Consider the following 23,346-nt stretch of genomic DNA (forward strand, 5'->3'; position numbering starts at 1 on the left):
GACAGCTTGGCTAAGGAGTTAATCAGTACAGGTGCAGATGATTTTAAGGCATTAAAGGATTGTATAGTAATATCATTTAGAATGTTTCTAATAACTGAGACCCTCTAGCATTTTTCTTTTGGAGTCTCATTTTAATTTGTGCAATATTTTCAGGCATATAGACTACTGTTCATCATATTTATATAGATGTTAGGGAACTTTACTAAGTATTTTAACAAGTAAAAATCTAAATATGAAAGAAAATATCAGATTTGCACTTTAAGTGAGCTTAATTGCTTGGAGTTGTGCCTGAAATATCGAAATGCCTCCTATTGGGTGTGGCTTTCTTTGTTGAAATGAATTTCTCTATAATTGTTGCTGTTCGAAGTACAGCCTTTCACAGCTGTATTCTAAGCATGTCACTTTTTCCATTAAAGCACTAAGTTCTTTGAATGTTTCATTGTCCCCTTAAGTATTTTACTCAGATGTATCAGAGAGAACATGGTCTCCCTAGAGCTGTCACTTCTAAATCTTCCTGTAGCATGGATGGTGTAACAGACACAGAGATGCACTCTTCATTTCTGAGCGGAGTTGTCATGATGGTTTCCTGGCCTCTAGGGCACTGAGAATGTAATTTGGAATTATCAAATAGGCTTGCAGTGAAGAGCAGTTAAGACTGCAGCATAGTTTCAGTTTACTCTCAATCTTACATAATAGTTTTCGTGTTTATGAATTAGTTGGGGTGGTTATGTTTGCATGCTTATGCACACATTTGAACATTAATTATAGCTGTAATACAGATACCTGATGTTTTTCCTTGGGGATGATGGCCTTGCTGTTTTTCTTAATTCTGATGCCTGAATTATATTTTAAATTTTTCTTTCCACACCTCCCTTCAATTTTTCTGCTGCAGCAATTTGAAAGAGTATGTTTGGGTAAATGATTATGATGGTGAGCACCAATCTACAACTTTGCTGTTAAAGATACATCATATGTTTTAACTTTGTTGGGGAAAGCTACCCACTTTCTCCTTGGTAAAGCATTGCCGTAACAAAATAATACTGACCCTAAGAATTTAAAATCTCTTAAGTCACTGCTGACTAAAAACAGAAACACCACGATCTTTAATGTCTGCAGTATTGTTTTTCCCACTGATTTACAAAACCAGTTCAGAGTAAATACTGTATATTAGAATTTGCTTGTAAAATGAATTACAAAAACTGGATGTAAAGTCTCTTTCCTGAAAATGTTGGCATAGTAAATAAAAATAAAGTTCATAATTATAAAAGTTTCCTTGTCCTTCTCAACATTGACATCCACAGTGTACTTTTTCTCATACCTTTTTTTCCACAAAGATCTAAAATATTCATTTCGTTGATTTTTTTTCAAACTCTGTATCATTTCACACACTCCCTTCAGCATACACACCACACTCCCAGCCCTGATTGAGTAAAAGGAATAGGGAATTTATAATTTATTTTATTTTCCAATTTAGCTATATGTGATAGACTTTATATAATAGGATATTTGAAGTTGCTTCAGTGATATATCACATTATTACCGAAAATGGTTCCATAAATGCCAGAAAAAGAGTGAATGAAATTTTATTAGTAATAAATGTGATAATGGCATTTACCATGTCTTAAGACACCTATATCAGTTTTAAGGCCCTCTGAGTTGTTAGCAAGTATTCTCTTAGATTAACTCAAAATTTTTCCTTTTAGTCTTTCATCAAGTGCAGTCATTTGTTTCCCATTATGTCTTTTCCCCACATTTTCCAGTCTGAAAATCTTTTTCTTCCCCAACAGAGAAAACAAGTAGAAGTTCTAACTTCTTGTGTTGATCGGGTTTAAGTAATTTTGCTGGGTATCTTACGTATGCCGTCACTGTGCTGGCTGCTGGGTGGGCAGAGAGGAAGGCTGCATGGTCTCGGCCTCCTGGAGCTGAAGAACCCACAGGTGGTTTTTAATACCCTCTCATCCAGTTCATCATCTTGTTCGGAGCATAACAGTAAAACTCCTCTCCACTCCTTTCATTTCATTCTGGGCTTTAATTCCCTTGCACTATTCTCATCTTTGCTTCTGTGTTACCTTTCTTGGTTACAGTTCTTTATTTCCCTTTGAAAACCTGGCCTTTTATAATAACCTGATTTCATTCAAGAACTCCTTTCTCAGCTGTACTGGATAGTCTTAAGTATTCTGCATTCTCTTCCATAGGTGATTTGGTCAAGATTTAGTTTTGAGGTTTCTCAGCTATCTTAAGCTGCCTTCCCTTTCTGACTTCAGCCCATAGATGTCTTGTTTACAGGGGCCCAGCCACTGAGGTAGCAGTCTTAATTCAGTGTCCTGTTATAGGATTATAGCAGTGTCGTGTTACAGAAGCAGGGCCAGGAGTCAATCCTACAGCCTCAGGGGCTTCCCTGGTGGCGCAGTGGTTGAGAGTCCCCCTGCCGATGCAGGGGACGCGGATTCGTGCCCCGGTCCGCGAGGATCCCACGTGCCACGGAGCGGCTGGGCCCGTGAGCCATGGCCGCTGAGCCTGCGCGTCTGGAGCCTGTGCTCCGCAGTGGGAGAGGCCACAACAGTGAGAGGCCCGCGTACCAAAAAAAAAAAAATCCTACAGCCTCACACAGAAGAGCCTGTGGGCCAAGTGGAGGTCCTATTTCAAACATCTTAGATACTAACAGGCATAGTAACATAAACCTTAGTTTATAGCTGTGACAAGTACTCTGACACGTGCTGTATGTGTTCATTACAGTCATGATAGGTAATAACCCTTGGTGTCCTATGTGTGCCAGTCATCATTCTAAGCACTCTGTGCTACTCTTTTTTTTTTTTTTTTTTTTGCTGTACGCGGGCCTCTCACTGTTGTGGCCTCTCCCACTGTGGAGCACAGGCTCCAGACGCGCAGGCTCAGCGGCCATGGCTCACGGGCCCAGCCGCTCCGTGGCACGTGGGATCTTCCCGGACCGGGGCACGAACCCGCGTCCCCTGCATCGGCAGGGGGACTCTCAACCACTGTGCCACCAGGGAAGCCCTGTGCTACTCTTTTAATTCTAGCAACAATCCTATGAAGCAGGCAGTAGTATCTCCGTTTTACAGAGAGGAAGGTAAGGCTCAGAGAAGTTAAATAAGCGGCCTAGAATTTCACAGCTATTAAGTGGCACAATAGAATTGGAAACCAGGCCATCTGGTTCAGGGTCCATGCAATTTAATCACAAGGCCATTACTGCTTCCCAAGGTATATTTCATCTCAGTTCATTTTCACAACAGCCCTTCCTTTCTCACGTGATAAAACTGAGACTCAGGGTGTTAAAAGTCACTTGCCCAAAGCCACAGACTTATTTAACTAGCAGAATTGGTTCGGGTGTGGGGGGTTGGGGTGGGGGGAGTGGGGCTGAAGCCAATATATTTTTATTGAATTATGCCGCCATCTAGTGGTAAAATTTGGAAACATCCTGACACGTACATTGCCTTGCCCCGTTTCCAAAAGACTTCAAAGCTGCTTAATATTTCAGAAGACAGAAACCCTGCAAAATCCCCAAAGCATTAAAATAAGAGTGAAGGGACAACAACTACATGATAATGGTGGAGACAATATCTTTTAACTGAGAGCAGACTTGGTTCTGAGTTTCCTGGCAGCCAAGGCAAAGAGAGGAACTTACATGTGTTCCTTTTTTCTCACTGCCAGAAAAAAAGTAGATCAATACATTACAAGGGTTTTACTGGTCTTGGACTTCACTAGCAATTCAACAACAACAGCACTAAAAATGCTGTAGGTTCCCTCGGTGTGGACATTCATTTACCTGGAAAAGCCAGCATAGAGTCTCAATAGAACAGGTGTGCATGTTTATATAGGAGCCCTGGCTCAGCCTCCTACTCTCCGCAGGCAGTCACTCCTGGGATGGGAATGCCCTGTGAAGGCTTTAGCAAACTATCCACTAGATCTTTTTTTAAATTTAATTTAATTAATTTTTTTAAACAGCAGTTTCTTATTAGTCATCAATTTTATACACATCAGTGTATACGTGTCAATCCCAATCTCCCAATTTATCACACACACACCCCACCCCACCCCCACCCCCACTGCTTTCCCCCCTTGGTGTCCATACATTTGTTCTCTACATCAGTGTCTCAATTTCTGCCCTGCAAACCGGTTCATCTGTTCCATTTTTTTAGGTTACACATACATGCGTTAATATACGATATTTGTTTTTCTCTTTCTGACATACTTCACTCTGTATGACAGTCTCTAGATTCATCCACGTCTCTACAAATGACCCAATTTCGTTCCTTTTTATGGCTGAATAATATTCCATTGTATGTATGTACCACATCATCTTATCCATTCGTCTGTCGATGGGCATTTAGGTTGCTTCCATGACCTGGCTATTGTGCTGCAATGAACACTGGGGTGCATGTGTCTTTTTGAATTATAGTTTTCTCTGGGTATATGCCCAGTAGTGGGATTGCTGGGTCATATGGTAATTCTATCTTTAGTTTTTTAAGGGACCTCCATACTGTTCTTCATAGTGGCTGTATCAATTTACATTCCCACCAACAGTGCAAGAGGGTTCCCTTTTCTCCACACCCTCTCCAGCATTTGTGGTTTGTAGATTTTCTGATGATGCCCATTCTAACTGGTGTAAGGTGATATCTCACTGTAGTTTTGATTTGCATTTCTCTAATAATTAGTGATGCTGAGAAGCTTTTCATGTGCTTCTTGGCCATCTGTATGTCTTTTTTGGAGAAATGTCTATTTAGGTCTTCTGCCCATTTTTGGATTGGGTTGTTTGTTTTTTTAATATTGAGCTGCATGAGGTGTTTATGTATTTTGGAGAGTAATCCTTTGTCTGTTGATTCATTTGCAAATATTTTCCCCCATTCTGAGGGTTGTCTTTTCATCTTGTTTGTAGTTTCCTTTGCTTTGCAAAAGCTTTTAAGTTTCATTAGGTCCCATTTGTTTATTTTTGTTTTTATTTCCATTACTCTAGGAGGTGGATCAAAAAAGATCTTGCTGTGATTTATGTCAAAGAGTGTTCTTCCTATGTTTTCCTCTAAGAGTTTTATAGTGTCTGGTCTTACATTTAGGTCTCTAATCCATTTTGAGTTTATTTTTGTGTATGGTGTTAGAGAGTGTTCTAATTTCATTCTTTTACATGTAGCTGTCCAGTTTTCCCAGCACCACTTATTGAAGAGGCTGTCTTTTCTCCGTTGTATATCCTTGCCTACTTTGTCATAGATTAGTTGACCATAGGTGTGTGGGCTTATCTCTGGGTTTTCTATCCTGTTCCCTTGATCTATATTTCTGTTTTTGTGCCAGTAAAATATTTTCTTGATTTATAGTCTGAAGTCAGGGAGTCTGATTCCTCCAGCTCCATTTCTTTTTCTCAAGACTGCTTTGGCTATTCGGGGTCTTTTGTGTCTCCATACAGATTTTAAGATTTTTTGTTCTAGTTTTGTAAAAAATGCCATTGGTAATTTGACAGGGATTGCATTGAATCTGTAGATTGCTTTGGGTAGTATAGTCATTTTCACGATATTGATTCTTCCAATCCAAGAACATGGTATATCTCTCCATCTATTTGTGCCATCTTTAATTTTTTAATCAGTGTCTTACAGTTTTCTGCATACAAGTCTTTTACCTCCATAGGTAGGTTTAATCATAGGTATTTTATTCTTTTTGTTACAGTGGTAAATTAGAGTGTTTCCTTAAATTCTCTTTCAGATTTTTCATCATTAGTGTATAGGAATGCAAGAGATTTCTGTGCATTAATTTTGTATCCTGAAACTTTACTGAATTCATTGATTAGCTCTAGTAGTTTTCTGGTGGCATCTTTAGGATTCTCTATATATAGTATCTTGGCATCTGCAAACAGTGACAGTTTTAGTTCTTCTTTTCCAATTTGTATTCCTTTTATTTCTTTTTCTTCTCTGATTGCCATGGCTAGGACTTCCAAAACTATGTTGAATAATAGTGGTGAGAGTGGACATCCTTGTCTTATTCCTGATCTTAGAGGAAATGCTTTCAGTTTTTCACCATTGAGGATGATGTTTGCTGTGGGTTTGTCGTATTATGTGGGTTTGCCTTTATTATGTTGAGGTAGGTTCCCTCTATGCCCACTTTCTGGAGAGTTTTTATCATAAATGGTGTCGAATTTTGTCAAAAGCTTTTTCTGCCTCTATTGAGATGATCATATAGTTTTTATTCTTCAATTTGTTCATATGGTGTATCACATTGATTGATTTGTATAAATTGAAGAATCCTTGCTCCCTGGGATAAATCCCACTTGATCATGGTGTATGATCCTTTTAATGTGTTGTTGGCTTCTGTTTGCTAGTACTTTGTTGAGGATTTTTGCATCTATATTCATCAGTGATAATTGGTCTCTAATTTTCTTTTTTTGTAGTATCTTTGTCTGGTTTTGGTGTCAGCGTGATGGTGGCCCCATGGAATGAGTTTGGGAGTGTTTCTTCCTCTGCAATTTTTTGGAAGAGTTTGAGAAGGATGGGTGTTAGCTCTTCTCTAAAAGTTTGACAGAATTCACCTGTGAGGCCATCTAATCCTGGACTTTTATTTGTGGAAGATTTTAAATCACAGTTTCAATTTCATTCCTTGTGATTGGTCTGGTCATATTTTCTGTTTCTTCCTGGTTCACTCTTGGGAGGTTATACCTTTCTAAGAATTTGTCCATTTCTTCCAGGTTGTCTATTTCATTGGCATAGAGCTGCTTGTAGTAGTCTCTTAGGATGCTTTGTATTTCTGCGGTGTCTGTTGTAACTTCTCCTTTTTCATTTCTAATTTTATTGATTTGAGTCCTCTCTCTCTTTTTCTTGATGAGTCTGGCTAATGGTTTATCAATTTTGTTTATCTTCTCAAAGAACCAGCTTTTAGTTTAATTGATCTTTGCTATTGTTTTCTTTGTATTTCATTTATTTCTGCTCTGATCTTTATGATTTCTTTCCTTCTGCTAACTTTGGGCTTTGTTTGTTCTTCTTTCTTTAGTTCTTTTAGGTGTAAGGTTAGATTGCTTATTTGAGATTTTTCTTGTTTCTTGAGGTAGACTTGTATTGCTATAAACTTCCCTCTTAAAACTGCTTTTGCTGCATCCCATAGGTTTTGGATCATCGTGTTTTCATTGTCATTTGTTTCTAGGTATTTTTTGATTTCCTCTTTGATTTCTTCAGTGATCTCTTGGTTATTTATTAACATATTGTTTAGCCTCCATGTATTTGTGTTTTTTACATTTTTTCCCCTGTAATTGTTTTCTAATCTCATAGCGTTGTGGTCAGAAAATATGCTTGATATGATTTTAATTTTCTTAAATTTCTGAGGCTTGATTTGTGACCCTAGATGTGATCTATCCTGGAGAATGTTCCATGGGCACTTGAGAAGAAAGTGTAATCTGCTGTTTTTGGATGGAATGTCCTAGAAATATCAATTAAATCTAACTGGTGTATTGTGTCATTTAAAGCTTGTGTTTCCTTATTAATTTTCTGTTTGGATGATCTGTCCATTGTTGTAAGTGAGGTATTATAGCCCCCACTATTATTGTGTTACTGTCAATTTCCTCTTTTATAGCTGTTAGCAGTTGCCTTATGTATTGAGGTGCTCCTATGTTGGGTGCATATGTAATTGTTATATCTTTTTCTTGAATTGATCCGTTGATCATTATGTAGTGTCCTTCCTTGTCTCTTGTAACATTCTTTATTTTAAAGTCTATTTTATCTGATATGAGTATTGCTACTCCAGCTTTCTTTTGATTTCCATTTGCATGGAATATCTTTTTCCATATGCTCACTTTCAGTCTGTATGTGTCCCTACGTCTGAAGTGGGTCTCTTGTAGACAGCATATATATGGGTCTTGTTTTTGTATCCATCCAGACAGCCTGTGTGTTTTGGTTGAAGCATTTAATCCATTCACGTTTAAGGTAATTATCGATATGTATGTTCCTATTACCATTTTCTTAATTTTGGGGGGTTTGTTTTTGTCGGTCCTTTTCTTCTCTTGTGTTTCCCAGTTAGAGAAGTTCCTTTAGCATTTGTTGTACAGCTGGTTTGGTGGTGCTGAATTCTCTTAGCTTTTGCTTGTCTGTAAAGCTTTTGATTTCTCCATCAAATCTGAATGAGATCCTTGCTGGTTAGAGTAATCTTGGTTGTAGGTTCTTCCCTTTCATCACTTTAAATATGTCATGCCACTTCCTTCTGGCTTGTAGAGTTTCTGCTGAGAAATCAGCTCTTAACCTTATGGGAGTTCCCTTGTGTGTTGTCATTTTTCCCTTGCTGCTTTCAATAATTTTCCTTTGTCTTTAATTTTTGCCAATTTGATTAGTATGTGTCTCGGTGTGTTTCACCTTGAGTTAATCCTGTATGGGACTCTCTGTGCTTCCTGGACTTGGGTGGCTGTTTCCTTTCCCGTGTTAGGGAAGTTTTCAACTATAATGTCTTCAAATATTTTCACGGGTCCTTTCTCTCTCTCTTCTCCTTCTGGGACCCCTATAATGTGAATGTTGGTTTGTTCAATGTTGTCCCAGAGGTCTCTTAGGCTGTTTTCATTTCTTTTCATTCCTTTTTTCTTTATTCTGTTCTGCAGCAGTGAATTCCACCATTCTGTCTTCCAGGTCACTTACCCGTTCTTCTGCCTCAGTTATTCTGCTATTGATTCCTTCTAGTATTTTTCTTTCCAGTTATTGTATTGTTCATCTCTGTTTGTTTGTTCTTTAATTTTTCTAGGTCTTTCTTGAACATTTCTTGCATCTTCCTGATCTTTGCCTCCATTCTTTTTCCAAGGTCCTGGATCATCTTCACTATCATTATTCTGAATTCTTTTTCTGGAAGGGTGCCTATCTCCACTTCATTTAGTTGTTTTTCTGGGGTTTTATCTTGTTCCTTCATCTGGTACATAGTCCTCTGCCTGTTCATGTTGTCTATCTTTCTGTGAATGTGGTTTTTGTTCCACAGGCTGCAGGATTGTAGTTCTTGCTTCTGCTGTCTGACCTCTGGTGGATGAGGCTATCTAAGAGGCTTGTGCAATTTTCCTGATGGGAGGGACTGGTGGTGGGTAGAGTTGGGTGTTGTCCTGGTGGGCAGAGCACAGTAAAACTTTAATCCACTTGTCTGCTGATGGGTGGGGCTGGGTTCCCTCCTTGTTGGTTGTTTGGCCTGAGGTGACCCAACCCTGGAGCCTACCCGGGCTCTTTGGTGGGGCTAATGGCGGACTCTGGGAGGGCTCACGCAAAGGAGTACTTCCCAGAACTTCTGCTGCCAGTGACCTTGTCCTCACAGTGAGACAGAGCCACCCCCCGCCTCTGCAGGAGACCCTCCAACACTAGCAGGTAGGGGTGGTTCAGTCTCCTATGGGGTCACTGCTCCTTCCCCTGGGTCCCAATGCACACACTACTTTGTGTGCCCTCCAAGAGTCGAGTCTCTGTTTCCCCCAGTCCTGTCAAAGTTCTGTAATCAAATTCCGCTAGCCTTCAAAGTCTGATTCTCTAGGAATTCCTTCTCCTGTTGCCGGGCCCCCAGGTTGGGAAGCCTGACGTGGGGCTCAGAACCTCCACTCCAGTGGGTGGACTTCTGTGGTATAAGTGTTCTCCAGTTTGTGAGTCACCCACCCAAAAGTTATGGGGTTTGATTTTATTGTGATTGCACCCCTCCTACCGTCTCATTGTGGCTTCTCCTTTGTCTTTGGATGTGGGGTATCTTTTTTGGTGAGTTCCAGTGTCTTCCTGTCGATGATTGTTCAGCAGTTAGTTGTGATTCCAGTGCTCCCACAAGAGGGAGTGAGAGCATGTCCTTCTACTCCGCCATCTTGAACCAATCTCCTATCCACTAGATTTTACAGGCCCCGGTACCCACAGGTTTGGTACTTTTGGCCCAGTTATATTCCAGAAGCAGCACTGAGGACCTGACACCCTGGTTTGGACTTTGGAGAATGACAATGATGGTGCTCAGTTGTGTCGTGAACTCGCAGAAATGAACTTTAGACCTGAACAGTCCAGTAAAGTGGCTGTGAGCCACACATTGCTACTGAGCTCTTGAAATGTGGCTAGTCTGAATTGAGATGTCCTGTAAGTATAAAATCCGGATTTCATATAGAATATCTCACTAATAATTTTTATACTCTTTACATTTGGAATAAATTTTTTCATATTGGGCTTAATAAAACATGTCATTAAAATTAATTTCATTTATTTCTTTTACAATTTTTAAATGTGTCTTTTAAAAAATTTAAAATCACATATGTGGCTAGCATTGCATTTCTATTAGTGCTGGTCCAGACCATTTACCCTCCTCTTCCTGGTTCCTACCAGAGAGCAGGTGGACTTGGCAGTGTGGTTGCCCTGTGATGCCCAGGACTCTTAAGAATCTTCTGTGCTATCAAGAGAAGAATACTTGTCTTTGTCTTCCAAATACAGGCTGGCTCCAGAGGGGATTTGCAAGACGCTCATACGAACCATACCAAAGCTGGGTTCGAGTTGGAGAATTTGACTAAAATGTTCAGTAGTCTCAAACAACTTTGCTCTGTCAGTTGGGACATCTGGTTCTCTGTATGTGTGTAAATAGTCCTGGGATGGGGGTGTGGGTGTATTGCCAACAGCGGGAGAGGAAGAAGCAGAAAGCAGGTCTGTTTTTCTGAAGTCCAAAATGAACAACCCCATGTACCTGAAGTAGGTCTCTCCTTTGTAAAATATTCTTCAGTTTCCAGGTATATATTGGTGAGTCCTCTTCAGGGTCTAGGTCCAGGGGCCAGGGTTTGGACTCCACCCTCTAGCACACTCTGATTTGCTTTTGCATTGGTTATAGCTTTAAGAAGCCAATCTCTGCAGATTTCCTCTGGATTTTGAAAATGCTAGAGTCAGGGAGATGCGAGCATAACGTTTCAGTAAACTATAAAAATCCCAAGTGCATACAAGTGCACACACTTTCAACCATGAAGGAACCACAAGTCCCCAATCATAACTGAGCTCATCATTACTGTGAGTCCATTTTTTTCTACATCATGTGTTACAATATTGAGTCAATTTCCCAGAAGTTTCAGTGGCTTTTCTCTGACTACCCAATCAGTAACAAACCCTCACAGTCATGTCAAGTGAATGTCAACAGATCCCAGTGTGCCATGCTCTGCATAATGACTAAATGAAGCAAAATTTCTTTAGAGCGCTGTTGGAGGACAACAGGAATCTCTGGCAAAATCCAAAAGATGGCATCAACCTCTTCCATGTACCCTGGGCAGACTGGCTAAAATGTGATGACAACTTGCCTGGATGGGCTTCTTCAAACTTTCCGGTTTACTCCTAATGCATTTAAGGGCATACTCCATCTTAGATAAGATTAGGTAGGACGGGGGCTTCCCTGGTGGCGCAGTGGTTGAGAGTCCGCCTGCCGATGCAGGGGACAAGGGTTCGTGCCCCGGTCCGGGAGGATCCCACATGCCGCGGAGCGGCTGGGTCCGTGAGCCATGGCTGCTGAGCCTGCGCGTCCGGAGCCTGTGCTCCGCAACGGGAGAGGCCACAGCAGTGAGAGGCCCGCGTACTGCAAAAAAAAAAAAAGATTAGGTAGGACCAGTGCCCACGTGAGTTATTGGAGCAGTGTGTGTGCCTCCCACACAGTAACTCCTCCTTAAGTATAAGTTTCCACATTAGGGGAGCCAGATGTGCAGGAGGCCTCCACCTGGGGCTGGAAGGAGGGCAGGGAATGATGAGAAGCCTCCGGCTGTGGTGCACAGGATTCACTGTGGGGCCTTGGCTCTTTGGTAAGTCTGAATTTTGGGGATAGATCTCAAAGACTCTAGTAGCCTGTAGAGGACACATCTTTGGTGCCAGGAAGGTGACTGGCTCTTGGAGGGCACTCCATCAGTCCTGCTGAATGACTGCAGGGATGAAGCTGAGTGAGCAGTGCTAGTCTTGCTGCCTGTTACTCTGGGCCACTTCTTTTGTTCTGTCCCACATCTTTAGGGCAGCCCTGGAGGGGCCTTGCACCCAGCTCAGGCTAAAGTTCTCATGGGAGGGCCAAGACCCTGGGCCAGTAGGTGCTGCTTAAGCCCCCAAGAGGAAGAGAAGAGGATGCTCCTTAGGGGGTGGCTATCATAGGAGGTCCTGTTCTATCAAGTGTCTTCCAATTTGAGTAAGGCCTGAGGAAGTGCTGCAGGGACCTCCGCCCCTCTTCCTCCTCCTGCCCCCCGGTGGTGCTTCCTCCCCAGGGCGTTTTCCCAGCCGGTTCTGACCTGGGGTGGCCAGGTTCCATGACCTGCGTTCCCAGAAATGGCCACACGGGGGCGCGCGGTTCCCGTTCCGAAGCAGCGTCTGGGTCTGGGTCGGGACAGTAGGGAGAAAGGCAGCCAGGCCGGGGACCGAGGACGATTCCTGTTAGGGTCGCAGGGCCCCTGGGCCCCCTCCTTGTACGCCTGTTTCAGGGCGGAATATTCCTTGAGCATCTAAGGGGGACGCCGCTGCACCTGGAGGTCTCCTCCGACTTCGTTTCCAAGGACGTCCAGGCGGGGACAGCTGGTGCAGCCTGGGTTCCCGCCCATCGTCGGGGACGGTAACAGTAGCTTTTCGCTGCAGGGTTGTTGAGAGATGGAAAATGTTAACAGGGCTCAATTAGTACTTCTCAAGTGCAGGGGAGATTGACGGGGGTCTGTGCTGGGGGTTCGTCCTGGCGGCGGGGTGGGCAGCAGAGCCGGAGACAGGGCGCCGCGGAGGCCTGGGAACCACAGGCAGGCTGGGGGCTCCATCAGGAACCCTCTGCGGTCTCCGCTTCTCTCCTCCTCCCCGCCTCCGGGCATGGGTCTGTTTCTCTGTCTGTGTTTCACAGGGCCCCAGCCTTTGCCCCCAGCTGGGGAGCCTGCACGATGAGAGAATTGGGCTGGCCATAAAGTTGACAGCTGAAGCGGGGGTTCCTGACCTTCAGTCCTGTCCTGAGTGATACAGGGGATCAGCCTCCAGACTCTCAAAGGAGAGGTTGGGACGACGGGGCCCTGCCCAGGTACAGACCCAGTGACAGAGGGGCTGGGGCCTGCGCAGTAGCGGCTCCAGCGCCCGGCACTCACTACAGGCCCAGCACTCCACGCCTCACGTGGTACCTCATTTAATCCCGCTCAGGGACATAGGTGCTCATGGTCCTGGTTTTACAGGTGAGAAAAAGGAAGCACAGTCAGCTTAAGGAGCTTGCCCACAGCTATCCAACTGTAGGGGGTACAGGGCTGTGGGGTCTGACCTTAACCACTGCAGGTCCCAGGACCTAGACTCACCCGAGGGTTGAATCCCTGCTCTCCTAGTAGCTGGCAGCTTCTCAGGCTTGCTATCTGAGCTCAGCATCCTTGTCTAACACCACCTACACCTTCCAGCACTGCTGGGGTGAAATGAGTTTCTTGTAAGACACCTAGGGCAGGTCTAGGCCCAGAGTACAAGCTGACCCATGGTGCAGAATTCCACTTGTGAAGGACCAGGGAGGTGTCTTATAACTCCCGGGGGATTCTTCCGTGTTTTATGTGAAAGTCTGGAGTTCTTTATTCAACAAATATTTTTAAGGTGTTTGCTCTATGTCTGCCCCAGTTCAAGGTGTTAGGGATGCACCAGTATGGAGAAAAAAGACACAAATCCCTACCTTCATGAAACTTACATTCTGGTGGGAAAGACAGAAAAGAAGATACATGGACCTTTAAATGGTGATGTGTGCTAGAGAAAAAAGAGCAGGACAGGAGAGGAGGAGCTTGTGTGAGGGTGTGTGTGTGATTCTGTTTTTGATTGGGAGGCCAGGGCAGGCCTCACTGAGAAGATGCCCTTTCACTTAATCCCTGAGGGACGTGCAGTTAACCAAGTGACCCCACCCTCTGACCCGAGGCTGCAGGGGCTGGAGAAGCAAGTTTACAAGCCCTGGTGCAGATGGGGTGCATATTGAGGGCCCCCCAGAGTCCTCAGCATTGACATCTGTAGAAAAATGATGGGTTATATTTTCAAAGGCTCCAGAGACAGCATTTCCTGTAAAAACAAGGCCAAGAACATGGAAACAAGAAAATCGACAAAAAGGTGAACGTCCTCTAGACGAGTAGCTGGTTACAGTTGTAATATATCTGACTGTATGATAACGTGGAATTTAAAACTTTAGATAGCAGTGGGCAAAAATGTGGAATTTGACTTTCATAAAGTGTTTTATTTAAAATCATTAGAAGTTCTGCCAGTTAATGTGCTGAGGAGGCAGCTGCAAGGCTCCCGACGCATGTGTGTCCCCAGCGTCCTGCTTCGGGAACTCATTAGGTCTCCTGTGGATGGGTCTATGAGGGGTCAGCCCGTGGTGGCCCTGGAAGTCAGGGCTCCCAGCCAGCACGGTTCTCATTGTCTGCTTGGCAGGCAGATGCCCCAGTCGTATGTGCACAAGTGCCTATCTCTGTGTGATTAGATTCCAGAGGCCAGGTCCTGGCACAGTCCTCTGCTGACTGCCCAGAGGTTGACAATCTTGTCCTGATTTGGCCTGGCTCTAGGAGTGAAAGTCTCACCACCCGAGAGGTCCGTTCAGTCCTGGGAAAACCTGGAAGGCTGGTCATCTGTTGGGGGACCAGACACCCTCCCTAGGTCTCTGCCTGCCTCCCCATCTGTAGCCTATAGCCAATCTGCAGATGACCTCTGACGACCTTCAGATTGATGCTACGTTCCTGCAGGGCTGTGCACTTGGCCCTGGGGCATCTCAATTTCACACAGCTACTTCTGGGCTTATTCCCTGGCCTTTGGGCATTTTGGCTTTCCAGCCTCAGTGTGGGAATCCCAAGGGAGGGCTCTGATTGGGCCATCCAGGAACTGCTGACTGTGACTAGCCAGGAGAGGGCTGCTTCTGGGAGAAGGGGTGCAAGGGGCTGTCACAGAGTGACTTGTATGGCAGAGACCATATCTATAGACTGGTGTTATTATCCCCATTTTACAGAGGTGGAAACTGAGGCTCAGGGAGGAAAAAATACTTAATCCACATCACTTGGCTGGAAGCGGTGAGCTGAGATTCGAACTCAGGTCTAAATGACTCCAAAGTGCTTCTCCCTCTGTACTCCAGGCCTGTTCTGCGGGGAGCCACGTGGAGTGCCCGTGGGCTCCTGATCGACCTCTTAGGGCAAAGGAGGCTGGGCCCTCTGTTCTGTGCCCTTGGCTTCCGTCTGGCTTTCCAGGTGTCAGTTCCTGTCTGAGCCTCTAGATGTCGCCCGCCTCCAACGTCCATTCTAGGCTGAGCCGTGCCGTTCCCAGGATTGGCCAGCAGAGCTCACAAACTCTATGCTCGACTCCCACTCAGGTGGAAGGGCTGGGCCTCCCTCTCACAGGCCCCTGAGGCCCCAAACACTGTCAGCACCTGGGAGGCTGCGCATCTGAGCGGCAGGGAGGGTGGGAGGAGTGGGCGGGGCCGTGGTCACCGCGTGCCCCCCAAGCCCCTCCTCCGCGCCGGAAGGCCGCCATCCACGTGCCCACAGGCCCTTTCACTTCCTGCCTGGCTCAGGTAGGTCCCTGGGGCACACGAGCCGGTCCGTGATGCAGCAGCTCCAATGCCCAGGCTCCGCTGATGAGCAAATCCCCACTTTTCATTATTCTGGTGCTGTGGGTCTTTCCCTTGCAGACCGTTCAGCTCTCATTTTCCGACCCCGCAGCGCCTGCACACATGGGCCGGAGGAGCCCTGGGCGTTCCGGTCTCTGCCCGTAGTGCCCCTCCGAGCGGTGCCCCGACCACCCTCTGTGCAGTCAGTGGTCAGCCCGGGCACACCCGTCGACTCTGCTGCTTGAGTTCCTTCCCAGCACGCGGCAGACGTGAATTTGACCGTCATGGACTTGGGTGTATCAAAATAGTCTTGTTACTTCTCTACGACACAATTCTGCGTGGCTCACAGCCCCCGTTTCCACTAGAGAGCGACACTGTGACAACCTGAGGTAAGTCTGTGACTTTTCAGTAAAATGCAGTCGCTTTGGGTGAATGCTTCCGTTGGGTGCCTGGGGAAGCTCTTCCCCTCCCCCCTTCCCTCGCCGGTCGCCGGTCAGGCGTGACTTTGCTGGGGGAAGCTGGAGGAGAGTGGCGTGCGGCCTCAGGGCACGTTCTGTCCTCCTCGGCCTCACCTGAGGGGTCCCAGGCCCAGCCAGGATCAGGCGGCCCTGTGCCCACCGCTCTCACCGGCCCCACCACCATCTCAGCTTTGCCTCCTCTTCATCCCAACCACCGGGCCTCTTCCACTGTCTGGGTCCTGAGGAGGGGTACACAGGTGCTCTGGAGCGGTGTGTCCTGAGGCGTTAGTTGGGTTGGGTCTTATACAAAGGCCTTCTCGGGGCTTCCCTGGTGGCGCAGTGGTTGAGAGTCTGCCTGCCGATGCAGGGGACACGGGTTCGTGCCCCGGTCCGGGAAGATCCCACATGCCGCGGAGCGGCTGGGCCCGTGAGCCATGGTCACTGAGCCTGCGCGTCCGGAGCCTGTGCTCCACAACGGGAGAGGCCACAACAGTGAGAGACCCACGTACCGCAAAAAACAACAACAACAAACAAAACAAAACAAAAAAACAACAAAGGCCTTCTCCACTGTTGTTGCCCGTGTCAGCTGCCAAGCAGGGTGAGCGGGTACGGTCAAACCCAGACCCTCCTGACTCCAAACCCAGGTTTTCCACGTGACCCCACAGGGCTCCACGGAGGACGGTAGGGCAGAGGCAAGTCCGGCAAGAAGCTGTGCCAGTGTTCCAAGGAGGCCGAGCCCAAGCCCAGAGGGAGCCCCACAGGCACGCTGCCTTCTTGGCTACAGTCCCCGCCCACCCCAGACTCTGGGGGTCTGGGGGAGAGCAGGATGGTGTAGAAGAGAGAAAATTGGAAAATGAACCAAAAGTGGGGGGAGAAGTAGAAGAGCCCAAGGATGATCATCATTCTTCCCCCCTTTGGGGGAGGTCCAGCCATGTTTTTCTTTTTGGAGGAGGGGGGTTAACACAGGGTGACTGTCTTTGTCTATTTGGGCTGCTACAATGGAATAGGCTTATAAACAACAGAAATTTACTTCTCACAGTTCTGGAGGCTGGAAGTATGAGATCAGGGTGCCAGCTTAGTCGGGTTCTGGTGAGAGCCCACTTCCTAATTGAATGCTGTCTTCACACTGTAACCTTACTTGGCAGAGGGATGAGGGGTCTCTGTTTGAAGGGCATTAATCCCATTCACAAGAGGTCCACCCACAGGGTTTAACTACTTCCCAGAGGCCCCAGCTCCAAATACCGTCATGTTGGGGATTAGGATTTCGACATGTGATATTTTGAAGGGAAACCAACAATTCAGTCTGAAGCAGTGACAGAGCTGGGATCCATCCCCTGTCCATCTGTGAGGGGTGCCCGGGGCTTTGTGATGTCCTTGACAGATTGGCTGTGCCCTCCTGGGCTCTGGGGATCGAACATGAGGCCAGCTTCCCCCATAGCTGCTGCCCTTTCATCCTGGGCCCCAGGATGAGCTCATATAGAACAGGTGCCAGCCCATAGTGGGGAGATCACAGCTGAAGCAGGGCTGCCCTGCTGAGCCCAGCCTCAACTGGTGGTCTTCAGTGGGCCACATTCATAAGAATGAGAATAAGTGCTGACCGTCACATGCCACTGAGTGTTTGTGGTGGTTGTCCAGCAAAGCTGAACGATTAGTGCCATTTTTGGGTCAGGTCTGAATGAGTTACAGCCCAATTCCATGATATAAAAGACTTCATGGAGACACTAATATTTTGAAGATTGTGCAAGCTAGACTGCCATTGGTTTTCCTGGGGGAGGAGTTTTTGTTGTGTGTGTGTGTGTGTGTATGGTGTGTATGTGGGGGTGTGTATATGAGTGGTGTGCATGTAGTGTGTGTGGTGTGTGTGTACAGTGTGCATATGTGGTGTGAGTATGTGATATGAGTGAGTTATATATGGTGTGTATGTATGGTGCGTGTGTGTGGTGTGAGTGTGAGTGTGTGTGTGTGTGTGTATGTGTATGTTTGGCGGGGAGAGGACATGATCTCCTGTCAGGGCTCAGGCAAATGGCCTGCACAAGGTGAGGGGCCGGTTTTCCACCCAACATCACCCTGGGTGGAACTTCTAGACTTTACAGACGAGGCGGCTTGACACTGCAGCCTCAGTATTAGTCGTCTCCCAGTCCTGTAAGCCTTCTGCTTATGGAACAGTTGCTGCCTATGGGTAGATTCTGATTTTGTCTTCTTTCCTCTGTTGGGTGGAGGTAAGGCCGTTGTCCCGTCTCCATTCTGATGCCACAGCAGGTACTGTCACCGGTGAATCAGGGTTTCCAAGCATTACAGACTTCATGGTCCTCCCATAATTTAAGTACAACTTTGTGGTGTAAAGATCCTGATTTGCCCTGAGTTTACACGCCAGGAAGTGGTTTCCTTCCCCAGAGCCATAAAGCACTGCGAATAGGGACCTGAGGGCCTAGCACAGGTGTCCACAGCAGTCAGCCACCAGCCAGGAAAAGCCATGATGTGAGCAGTGGGCCGAGTTGTGGTGGGCAGGCCACAGCCCATGCAGGTCCACCATTAGAACTCAGAGAAAGAGGAGGCGAGGCAGCTTCACAAGGTTCCACCCTCTTGTTTGATGGGGTAGGTAGAAGCCTCTGGAGGCTTCCTGTGGGGCATTGACAGCTGGCTTTGGCCAATCACTGCGGGCTCCCCTTCCCCCCCCCTTGCTGCCCACTTGGACATGGTGGGTGACTGGGGGAATTGCTGGCCAGCTCTGGATCTCCCCTATCTCCACCCCCTCACCATTCCCCACCATCTCATGTCTTTCTGGGCACTGCTTTGTGCAAAGACAGAAAATACCAGGGAGTTGTCAGAAAACGCAGGGGCCCCATAGGATCCACTGGGTTTGATGTCCAAGCTTCTTTTCTGAAACTCAAAAACGGGAGCAGATTTTCAGCAGCCGCTCTAACTCCTTTCGATATGATGAAATAATGAGAAGCAATTGCCCCGTGACATCTGACACAGAACGTTTCTTTTTCTAGTTTACCCAAATAACAAGATAGTTTTATTTATAATGAGATAAACGGAAAGGATGCTCGGTAAGGCTTGTAGTCATTATAGAGCTCTTTCTATGTTAATGGCGATGACAAGACAATGCAGAAATGGCTGTCACAGATTGAAAGGGGTGATGTTAGATATGCCTGTTGCAATGTAACCATGGTGGAAGGCCCCATTTCAATAAGGAGGATGAAGAAGCAGTGTATGACTTTTGTGTTTCCTGGAGGAGAGGGTGTTTGTGGCCCTCTGAGCCCCCTCGCCAGGGTCCTTCTAGCAGTTGCTCTGGTCTTCTTACATCAGGCATTTGCTCCTTTAGGCCTAGTGCAGGTGTTCCTGGGGATGACCCCAGGGATCCTATGGGATGCAAACCTCAGGTGGTCGGCCTGGGCACCAGCAGGCCTGGGAGGAGACAGACCACAGTCTAAGGGGCCAAGGAAGGGACCTGACATTGAAGACAGGGCAGCTGACTCCATGCTGGGCCAGGGGTGAAGCCATGGGATTGACTCAAGTAGATGACAGAAAACTAGATCCAAACTGGCTTAAGCAGAAGGGATTCGATGTGGCTTGATTGGGGCTTAAAGGAAGCCATAAGTGTGCCATTTCTTGTTTTTCCTGCTTTGCACTCCATTCTTCCCATGTTGGGTCTTGTCTCAGGCTCCCTGTCGTGGTTAGACCCGTACCCCTGGCAGTGCAGCCACATCCTGGCAGGCTCTGGGGAAAGAGGGACATCTAGGGCATCCAGGAACGTGTCATTGCCTACCTTTGACTCTGGCCGTGTGCCCATCCCTAAAACAACCCCCGTGCCAGTCGAAATGCAGTGCTCTGGTTGGCCAGGCCCGGGCCATGGAATCCACCTGAATCACATGGTCCCCAAATGATGGTCCTCCATCATTGCCTGAGTCTGGTGATTCATTCTGACAATGCTTGATGACAGGGAGGCAGGTGGGATGAAGCAGGGTCCAGCCCAGAGCCCACTGGGAGGTTTTAGGAAGGCAAATCAGCATGGGTCCCACAGATGTGGGATTTCCACCCATATAGCTCTTAGGTCCATCCTCTTTTCTGCCTGCCTTGCTGATGCCTTATTTTGAGCCCCCATTTTTCTTTTCTCCCTCCAGAATCATTACTGTCTGAGACATTTCTGTGGAACATAAAACCTCAGCATGCCACTCCTCTTTCACTAACCCAGTGGTTCTCACTCCCACAGGATGAGGCCAGAGTCCTTAGTGTGATGACAGAACCTTTCCTGGATAGGCCTCTTCCCCTGTATACAGCCTCCTCAGACCAGTCCAGGTCCTCCAAACATCGTGATTTTCCCATGCTTATGCTTTGCATATGCATATGCCTGAGGTGCCCAGCCACCCCTGCCATCCAGCTAGAAAAACTGCTGTGTATCCCTCAGGACCCAGATAGTGTCACCTGTTCTGTGATGCGTCCCCCAGGTTTTCCCAGGCATTTGTCTGTGCTCAGGCTCTCTGTGCTGGCTCTTTCTTTATCGGTTTTAACAGCTGCCTTCTTGTCTCATGTCCCCAGGAGCCTGGAAGTTCCTTAAGGACTGTGCTATATAATATTCTTTAAAATTTTTTATTATGGAATATTAGACTACAGGAAATAACAAATATGTATTTAAAACCCAGATTTGATAGATAACAACAGCTTGCCACATTTGTTTTGAAGAAATAGATATTAAAAAATACCACCAAAACCCCAATTCCCCGTTTCCTTTCCTTCCGTTCCCAGGCTCCTGCAGTTGGATGGAATCCTATTCAAACATTATGCTCTTGAGAATTATCCATGTTGATTTATGTAAATATGTTTTGCTCATTTGTACCATAATGGAGGGCTTTTGATTTTAAGAATAAACTGTAGTTTACTTGTCCTTTTTCTCCTCCCAATGAATGGCTCTGTTTTTGATTTTTCAGTGTTATAAACGTGCTACAGGGAATGTTCTTGCGTGTGTCTCCTGAGATCACAGGCAGGAAGGTATCAGCAGATAACCCAGTGGTAGAATTGTTGGCTCATAAGTATGTAGAGTCCATGCATCCTCACTTTTAATAAACTTTGACTGAGTTCTCACCAGGCTGTTGTACCTGCTCACATGCCCCTAAGGGATTTCAGTTCTGAGCTACCCTCAAACCTCACCAACACTGACTGTTAGGTGACTTTTCAATGTTTGTTACTCTGAGTAGAAGAGAAGGAAGTTGTGTTTCATTCTCCTTGCCCCATGACTGTTGAGGCTCAACCTTTTGTCTTTTCTCTCTCTCTCTTTTTTTTAAATTTATATATTTATTATTTTTGGCTATGCTGGGTCTTTGTTGTTGCATGCAGGCTTTCTCTAGTTGTGGTGAGCGGGGGCTACTCTTCATTGTGGTGCACGGGCTTCTCATGGCGGTGGCTTCTCTTGTTGTGGAGCAGGGGCTCTAGGTGCATGGGCTTCAGTAGTTGTGGCTCGTGGGCTCAGTAGTTGTGGCTCGTGGGCTCTAGAGCACAGGCTCAGTAGTTGTGGCATGTAGGCTTAGTTGCTCCATGGCATGTGGGATCTTCCCGGACCAGGGCTTGAACCCATGTCTCCTGCATTGGCCAGGTGGATTCTTTTTTTTTTTTTTTTTTTAAAAAGACACATTTATTCAGCGTCATGATCAGACTATTACATTTAGCAATCAACAGCATGGGTGCAAAAAAAAAAAAATCTACATTAAAACCCTTTTGTTGGAATGCTTTACACTTTCCACAGAACAGAAACTAAAATAACCTGTTATACAATTAGTCACAAATACAGTCCTCGAGTTTTGCCCATACACATGAGTATTGTCTAAAACATGTCTTCTTTGTAGCAGCTAGGCCCTGCCACCACTGTGCTTGGCTGAGTTCACAAATCTGTTGTAACCTGTAGCTTCCCTGTCACTTCTCTGGCTCTCCTCTCCTGCTAAGCTTTGTTTCCTGGCAGTAATCAAAACCTTCTGCCACTGCCATAGCTACTGCTGCTGCTGGAACCACCATAGCCACCTTGGTTTCGGGGTTTGGCAAAGTATTGGCCTCCACCACCATAGGGGCCAGAACTTCTGCCTCCAAAGTTTCCTCCTTTCATGGGTCCAAAATTGGAAGATTGATTGTTGTAACTGCCAAAATCATTGTAGCTTCCACCACCTCCAAAATTGCTTCCATCATTACCAAATCCATTATAGCCATCCCCACTGCCACCATATCCACCACCACCACGGCTGCCACCAAAGCCACCTCGACCACTGAAGTTTCCTCCACGACCAAAGTTGTCATTCCCACCAAAACCACCTCCACGACCACCACCAAAGTTTCCAGAACCACTTCGACCTCTTTGGCTGGATGAGGCACTAGCCATCTCTTGCTTAGATAGGGCTTTCCTTACTTCACAGTTGTGGCCATTCACAGTGTGGTATTTCTGAATGACAATCTTGTCTACAGAGTCATGGTCATCAAAGGTTACGAAAGCAAAGCCTCTCTTTTTGCCACTGCCTCGATCAGTCATGATTTCAATCACTTCAATTTTCCCATACTGTTCAAAATAATCTCTTAGATGATGTTCTTCAGTGTCTTCTTTAATGCCACCAACAAAAATCTTTTTCACAGTTAAGTGGGCACCAGGTCTTTGAGAATCTTCTCTTGAGACGGCCCTCTTTGGTTCCACAACTCTTCCATCCACCTTGTGTGGCCTTGCATTCATGGCCGCATCCACCTCCTCCACAGTGGCATATGTGACAAACCCGAAGCCTCTGGAGCGTTTGGTGTTTGGATCCCTCATTACCACACAATCTGTGAGCGTTCCCCACTGCTCAAAATGGCTCCTCAGACTCTCATCGGTTGTTTCAAAGCTCAAACCTCCGATGAAGAGCTTCCGCAGCTGTTCGGGCTCTTTGGGTGACTCTGACTTAGACATGACGGCAGTGGAGGGGGGCGGCGGGGGAGACGTTAACGATGCTTACTCGGCGGCGTCCACGAGCAGAAAGCCAGGTGGATTCTTAACCATTGCGCCACCAGGGAAGCCCTCAACCTCTTTTCATATGTTTGTTGGTCATTCAGATTTTCTCTTCTGTGAGTTGTCGGTTTTCCTGGTGGCTTGTTTGTCGCTCTCTGTCCTGGAGCTGACTCCTTCGTCTGCTCTACACACCATGTCTTATCCATCAGTGTGTCCCTGCATCCCTGCATCTCCCTCAGGGCCAGACCCAGCTGCCCCTGGTGAATGTTTGCCGGAAAGTGAGGAGGTGAACCAGGGGAAGCAGAGAAGCCAGCCCGACTGTACGACCGGGATGGAGGAGATGGGTCTCCCTGGGCTAGAATCTGAGTGAACAGAAAGTTGGCGTTGGCCAGTTATGGCAGGAGGGTGGAAGTTGAGACCCTGAGAAGGGATTTG

General features: G+C 46.5%; 1 protein-coding gene across 1 annotated transcript; it reads right to left on the minus strand.

Annotated features, from left to right (window-relative positions):
• Positions 1 to 21,644: 21,644 nt before the first annotated feature.
• Positions 21,645 to 22,893, minus strand: LOC309809825 (heterogeneous nuclear ribonucleoprotein A1). Its single transcript, XM_082631288.1, has one exon. The coding sequence runs from the start codon at positions 22,870 to 22,872 to the stop codon at positions 21,910 to 21,912; it is 963 nt and encodes a 320-aa protein (XP_082487414.1). The 5' UTR covers positions 22,873 to 22,893; the 3' UTR covers positions 21,645 to 21,909.
• Positions 22,894 to 23,346: the final 453 nt, after the last annotated feature.

Source organism: Mesoplodon mirus (assembly GCF_964341445.2).
Source record: "Mesoplodon mirus genome assembly, chromosome: 2".
NCBI lineage: Eukaryota > Metazoa > Chordata > Mammalia > Artiodactyla > Ziphiidae > Mesoplodon > Mesoplodon mirus.

What these genes read in the sequence shown, in the direction of transcription:
- LOC309809825 (XM_082631288.1), bottom strand. Translation starts at nt 22,872, where the DNA reads ATGTCTAAGTCAGAGTCACCCAAAGAGCCCGAACAGCTGCGGAAGCTC.